The following is a 7,485-nucleotide window of genomic DNA, read 5'->3' on the forward strand; positions in this document are numbered from 1 at the left end:
AGACATATGTCAGGGGGAGATTTGAATGGTAAGGAGGGATGATGAGTTCTGTTTTATCCAGACTGAGTTTTAGAAATCTGTCAGCCATCCAGGACTGAAGGAGACAAGTTTAGGGTGGTCAGATTTATTTGAGTGTCATCAGCATACAGATGGTACTGTACACTAAAGGAGGCTATGAGACTACAGAGATAGGAGGTGTACAGAGAAAAGAGAACCGGTCCAAGGACTGACCCTTGGGGGACACCAACTGGGAGGAGAGTGGGAGAGGAGGAATTATCATTGAAAGGAACAGTCAGAAAGGTAGGAAGCAAACCAAGAGAGAGCAGTGTCACTGATACCAATGAAGCGCATGATTTGGATTAGATGTTGATCACCTCTGATCAACAGTGTCAAAAGCAGAGACAAGATCAAGGAGAAGGAGGAGGGAAAAGTTGCCTTGTGACTTAGCTCTGATGAGGTTGTTAGCTACTTTGGTGAGGTCAGTTTCGGTGGTGTCAGGGCAGACAGCAAACAAACGTAGTCAATGTGCAGGCATGGGTCAGTGCAGGAAATACCAAGAGGCAAAATCCAGAGTAACAAGTCACAAAGTCAAAGTCATAGCACCAGCCTCCATTACTGCTGAGACTAAACAGCCTCCACCCCTTTAAGGAGCTCCTCCTCCCTGTGCTGTGTCAGTATGAGCAAAACTGCTCACAGACATGTGAGACCAGAAAGTGCTGCATGCTAACTAACTGAGGGTTTTTTTAGGATAGCGAGAATAATGGCATGCTTGAAAGCAGAGGAGTAGATACTAGTAGAAAGGGAGAGGTTGAATAGTTCGGCTAGGGTAGGGGTCAGGATGGAGGTATGAGCGCAGAGTAGATTGGATCAAGGTAGTAGATGGAGATGATGAGAAGAGAGAGGAGACTTCATCCAGGGTTGCAACGCTGGGGGAAGTTAGTGATGATTTACAGGTGGAAGGGATGGATATGGTTGGAGTGGCATGGTAAGTAGAGACATCATGTTTGATTTTGTCTCTAAAGTAGGTGGCTAGAGAAGATTTTTGTGGGGGCAGCAGGTATGGGGTTTAGGAGGGAGTGAATTGTTGAGAAAAGGCTGCAAGGGAGGGAGGGGTAGGACCCTGTGTGTACAGTTAGGGGAGAGAGGGGTATGTGTGAGTGCAGGCCTCCATAGCCAAGTGTCAGGGAGAGCCAGGAAGTTTGAAGATTTAGAGAGGAGAAGGTTGTGGATGAGGGTTAATTATTGCCAGTATTGCCTGGACTGCCAGAGAAAGAGGGGGTAATAGCTTATGTGTAGGGTGAATGGGAATGTGATTAGAAGGAGGGAGTATCTTGGTGAAAGGGTAGGCAGAGAGGGAGGCTGTAGGGGAGGGGGGGGGGGTCCAGGGTTGGATGAGATGTCACCAGCAAGTAGCAGTAGAGCAGAAAGGTGGAGGAGCACGGACAGAGAAAGCAGGAGAGTGAAGGAGCAGTTAGACAATGAGTTAACACACTGGTGAGGAGAAGGAATGGAGAGTACAGGGTGAACAACACATTGTAACAGATAATTGTGAACCATAGGAGTACATTAAACAAATAAAAGGTCAAACTGATGTCCATGTGACCAGGTCCTGTAATATGGATTGTAGTGAACTAGTGAACTTGAAACTTGTTGAGTTTTAGGAGTGGAATAGGATAAATCAGTCAGAGAAATGGCTTGGTGAAATAGCAGTTTAGGATAGTAGCAGCAGAGGTTGTGTTGGAGTCCAGGTGGATACTTAATGATGATTCAATCCAAAGGCATGAGATGGGAATTGCAGAGTGTAATGGTAGATCCAATTCCCTGGATTAATTTCCATTACACTTATAATTTAGCACTTGAAATTTGAGCATGTGACCAGGGTCCCACGTGACATTGCCTGATGTTTAAATAGCAGTGCTGAATATGGATAGACTGATGGGAGTAACAAGAAATTTGGGACATCAGTTAAACCTGGGTGGGGGAGAGGTTGGCAGGGCAATAAATATCAATAAGCACTCAACTGGATCAAAGGGATAATGAACAGATAGTCCAATGGGAAGATTCGAATTTGTACAATAAGTTAATCTACAACGCAAGATGAACCATATCAATCAGATGAAAATTGTAGAGGAGCACAAATGGGTAGACAGGGTGGATATGCAGCCAGATGGCAAGACTTAACTGTTAAAGGAGAGATAAATGCAGATTAGGTGCAGACAGATGAAGAAGGTCAATTCATCAGTGATGTTGGTAGAGAAGGATGGTGACGGTGATGTTATTCCCTGGATTAATTGAAGCATTGTATTGCACTGCATTCCAGTATAACAAAACCATGCTAAACAACAAACAATTCCGAGGGAATTACAGTGGGAAGTATGTGTTGGAGATGAATTTAAAGGTTATGGTCAGAGCTGGATTATGACCAAATATTAGCCTTAGGCGAGTAGCAACTTTGGGCTTTCATCGAAGATTTTAGTGTCAGCTTGTGGTTCATTCATTTAAAAATCATCCCAACAAACATCTCCCATTCCTAGTGTTCCTTTACCTACTTATATTTGCCAAAAATTGTATGTGTGTGTATATATGTATACACACACACACACACACACACACACACCTATATATTCTAATTGAAAGTGATAAAATTACAGGACTTCACTAAAGAAAAAATGGGTGTACATAATTTTCTTTTTCTAACATTGCTTGTTGGGTGCCATGTAAACTTTGATTCAGTCAGCATAGCTGGTTACACATTCTTCTTTCCTGGAATTGTGATGGCTATGAGTTTGCAGGTCAAATGTATCTGTCAACGAATAATTTCAGAAGTGTCCCTAACTGATTTTAAAACTGATGCTATCAATACAAGTCACAAAACTGTCAGAGGACAAAGTATGTGTGCTGATCACCTGCTGAAAATTTTAGGGGAATGTTTGCCCAATGGCGCTTTCTGCCACTGTAGTAAGAATGTGGTGAAGTCTGTACACCCAACAGGCACTAGACAGTCACCTGCTAGGGACTGGCAGCTGAGGAGATAATGTACAGTATGTGAGGGTAAAAATATGCTGGTGTTAAAGCATACCTAAACTCAACATTTTTTTTTTACATAGAAGAGTAGACAACACTACTAAAAATGTTTTTATTTAAGCGCAACCTTTTTTTTTTTTTTTTTTAAGAAAAAAGGGTGCAGCACCACCCCTTTAGGTCTTGATCGCCTAGGCGTTCAAGAATGAATGGAAGCGCAGAGCCTCCTGGGATACCTACATCACGCATCACATCACTGGAGGCTCTGGCTGCTCCTTCGCATGCCCAAGATTTCGGGCATGGGCAGAAAGGGTATTTTCCTCCTAGAGAAAAAAGAGCTGATCTCATGCATGCGCAGTGAGATTGGCTCTCTTTTTTTTCCCCTTCACAGCGGCTACGTCACCCCATCTTGCACCTGTGCAGTGCTAGATCAGGTGACAAAGAAAGAAGATAGAAGTAAAGATCGAAGAGGAATTCAAGGAGGATGCAGTACCAGATTATGGGAAGAACCAGTGCGATCAAGGGACCTGTGAGATTAAAGGTAAGTGTATTTTTTTTTTTTTTTTTTTGTTTAGTTCCACTTTAAAGTTGAACACCAGACACAATTTATTGATTTTGGTTCCAAGGATCACTGCTTGCTAAAGTAGTGTTCTGGTCTTATGTGTTTAATACCTTCTGCACAGCTGCATGATTGTTTAACCAAAAGATCTACTGTACATCCACTCAGTTAATATTCTTTGTCTCTTTTTCTTTTGTTTTATTCTGTCAGTGCTGAATTCATTTTATTTTTAAGCAAGGTTTTGTAATGCAGATTTTTCCTTTAACCCTGAAAATCTAATAGATCCTCAGATTAGTAGAGCAGGAACTGCCTTTTGTTCCGAAAGAGCTGCAGCTCTTCAACACTAAATTCTGCATTTGTGGCCTTGCCTCTTTCTCCTCCTGCCCATTTACGAAAGACACAGTCCCAGACTTGTTATGGTTTTCCATTGACTGCCCAGAATTGCTGGTGTAAGAATAGCAAACAAATCAAAGAATAACCCTGTCTTGTAGACTTTTGGGAACTGATAAAACTCTGATTTGATTAGGACCTAAAACTAGCAAATATTATTACTATTTTATTATTATTATTTTTGTGTAAAAGGCCTGTCCTATCTATTTTCTGATCACTGCTTAAACAGTCAGAATTTCAAAACACATGAACAGTATTCTGTCATTCCAGTCATTTTTCTCATAAATGATGGGTTGCACACATAACTCAACTTGTGTTAATTCATATTCACTGACCTATCCAATCAAGGGCCAAAAAATAATTTGCCTGTGACTAATTGGCTGTTGAATTCACTGTAGATGGTGGTAACTTGGTATTCCCTGGGAGTAAATTAACCCCCCATGCATATGCGGGAATTATGTCACCCAGGTCTGGACAATCAAAATAGCCAAAGGTCCTACACTTGAAGAATGTGCCAATAAAGTTGGTGGTGTCTGTGATGGAGTGAGGACAGGTAAGTGTAAATAATAAAAAACAAAAAAAAAATGATCATGCATGTATGTACGAGGGGGTGCTGAGAAGTTCATGGCTTTGCCCAGAAAAAAGCGAGCCAGAGTAATAAAATACCACATTTATTCAACATATTCCCCCCTGAGACTGATGCACTTGGTACAGCGTAGTTGCAGCTTTTTTAGACCGTTCAAATAAAAGTCCTTTGGTTGGGCCGCAAAACAGGTCTCAGCAACATCTTTGACGTCAGAAATGTCCTCGAAACTTTGCCCCTTCAGGTGTTTCTTCAAATTCGGGAACAGATAATAGTCCGAAGGGGCCAGGTCAGGTAAGTAGGGGGGATGGTGGAGCATTTGGAAACCCAGGGTGTTCAATTTGGCAGCCACAACGTTGGAAGTGTGCTCAGGTGCATTGTCCTGCAAAAAAAGGATCCCTTTGGTCAACTTTCCACGGTATTTCAACTTAATTGCCTCCTTCAGCTGGTCCAGGAGGTTAGCATGATATTGTCTGGTGATAGTAGAGCCATGAGGTAGTTAGTCCACCAACAGAATACCTTCTTTGTCCCAGAAAATGGACACCATTACTTTTTTGGACCATTTCTGGGTTTGGAACTTCTTTGGCCGCGGGAACCTGCTGTGGCACGGTTTCTTGGTTTCAGGATCATAGATGTGGAGCCAGGTTTTATCCTCAGTCACTAACGTAGCCAAAAAGTCCTGTGCAGCCAAAATGGTTTTGGATGCTTCAACTCGTTCCTTCTTCTGATCACTGTTCAAACATTTCGGCACCCACGTCACTGAAAGCTTTCACATGTCTAGGATAGTGGTGATAACAAACCCAACACGCTCCCGTGAGATGTCAAGTATCTGGGCTATCTTTTTTGCAGATATTCGCCAGTCCTCAATAATCAGCTCATTGACCGCATCGCAGGTGAAATGCCCAGTCTTGAAACGAGATATCCAGGTTTTGACAGTGCTGTAGGAAGGACACTTCTCCCTCAGTGTTTGTGACATCTCAGTGTAAATGTCCTTTGCTGACTTTTCCTGGAGAAACAAAAACTTCATGACGGCTCGTAACTCTAATGACGTGAAAATTTCTTATGCCTCTGCCATCACAGCTTCTCACTGAAAGAAAAAACAGTTTAAGGAATAGCAAAAACCTGATATTTGCCCAGTTACATACTAAGATATTAGGCTGCCAAATGCCCCCACACTCATTTTTCTATTTCACCTGGAAGGGGGCAAAGCCAGGAACTTCTTGGCCCACCTCGTATATTGTACTGCATAAGGAACATTGTCTGTCCCTTCTGCGAAAAGGGACCTGGTTATAATTTTTTACATTTAGCTCTGCTTTAGGAGGGGACTATGATTACCTTATAAAAATATATGAAAACATTCATATAATTAATTTCAAGGTCATTATAAAATACAAAATCCTAGTGTTAGAAGGAAAAGATGTTTCTCTGCATACAGAGAGGATACAGTAGACACAGTGGCAATGAGGAATAGACCACCTTTGTTGTCTTTTCCAACTGTAAATGGTATTAGCCACTTTTAGGAATGCATCCAGCCTTTTATTTATTTTTACCCAGGGAAAGTTGATGCAAGAAAATCTGACTGCCTATTTGGAGCAAATTAGACTGCTTTATAAGGTTTTGTTTTACTATTTTTTATTGTAGGTTGTTAGGTTTTCTATTCTATTTTTTTTTTTATTGCTTCATTTTGATAGACCTGTGTCTTACGTTTACCCTGACTTTCTATGTAATATATAAGAAAAGAGAGGAGATTGTATTTGCCGAATAGCCAATGTGCAGAGATAAACTGTATCCTTTTTCATTTTAGCTGCAGTCTCTGGTTGACTTATTGGAGGGGACGCTGTACAGCATGGATCTGATGAAAGTACATTCCTATATTAATAAAGTTGTGTCACAAATGAACACTCTGGAAGAGGTAAGATCAGTTTTTGCTGCAAATATATCTAGTTTATAAACATCTACTTGCACATTGGTAATTGTTTGCTCCTAAAATGTGCATACTTTATTTAGGGTATGCAAAAGATGGATAACGTGTTTCCCAAATTACCCGTTAACTGTATATTAAGTAAAGAAAACTGTTGACAATATGTTAATAAACATTTTTGTGGGTGTTCTAGGAGTTCTTTCACCAAAGAAACACTTTAAAATATACATGTAGGTAGGCAGGTTTTTTTTTTGGCAAAAAAACGGGGGCTTAAGGTAAGCTAATTAAAATCGCAGTTTACACTTTAATAAGCACAATTTTAATGACTAAATTATGAGATTTTCTATCTGTATATACTCATATAAAAACTAATTTGAATATGAACAGTGGTATCTACTTTTAATAGAGAAACTACTTGGACTTGAGTATAGTAAGTCCAGTACTTGAGTATAGTAAGTCTTGGACTTGAGACTAGTAAGTCTTTTATTTAACTGCATGTTTTTGTAGTTGTAGACATATAGTGAGGTTCCCTGAAGACCTGAAAGTTATTTCAAGGGTTCCTCTTAGTTAAAATGGTTTAGAAACCCTACTGTATATTGTAAAACATACCAAATTAACCATGCCCTAAACTACAACTCTTCCTAAAACAAAACAAATAAAAACAAAGGAAGTAAACACAAGACACAGACTATCTCTGTATTTCTGAAATTGTATCTCAATTGTATAATTAACAGAGCAATTAAAAAAAAAATTGTTGGGCTTTTCTTTGATTTCCAGACAATATTAAGCCCCTGCTAACACATCACAAATCAACCACCTACAGTTTCTATCTTCTCAGCTGAAAGGGCTCTTTGTGTTTATTAGGTATATTATAAGCTTAAAGGTGCGTACACACTTCCAATTTTTATCGTTCCAATCGAACGACGAATGATCGATTGGGCAAAAAATCGTTCGTAAAAAAGTAACCAACGACGCCGACGAACGAGGAAAGTCGCTGGAAACGAACGACCG

General features: G+C 40.4%; 1 protein-coding gene across 2 annotated transcripts in view; it reads left to right on the forward strand.

Moving 5' to 3' along the window:
• The window catches only part of OLFML2A (olfactomedin like 2A), a 156,260-nt gene that overhangs the window by 62,227 nt on the left and 86,548 nt on the right, over nucleotides 1-7,485 (forward strand). For both annotated transcript variants that reach the window (XM_072429917.1, XM_072429916.1), the window contains one exon: nucleotides 6,358-6,465. In XM_072429917.1, coding sequence (XP_072286018.1) covers nucleotides 6,358-6,465 — 108 coding nt within the window. The remainder of the gene's footprint in view (nucleotides 1-6,357; nucleotides 6,466-7,485) is intronic.

Source organism: Pyxicephalus adspersus, chromosome Z (assembly GCF_032062135.1).
Source record: "Pyxicephalus adspersus chromosome Z, UCB_Pads_2.0, whole genome shotgun sequence".
Classification (NCBI taxonomy): Eukaryota; Metazoa; Chordata; class Amphibia; order Anura; family Pyxicephalidae; genus Pyxicephalus; species Pyxicephalus adspersus.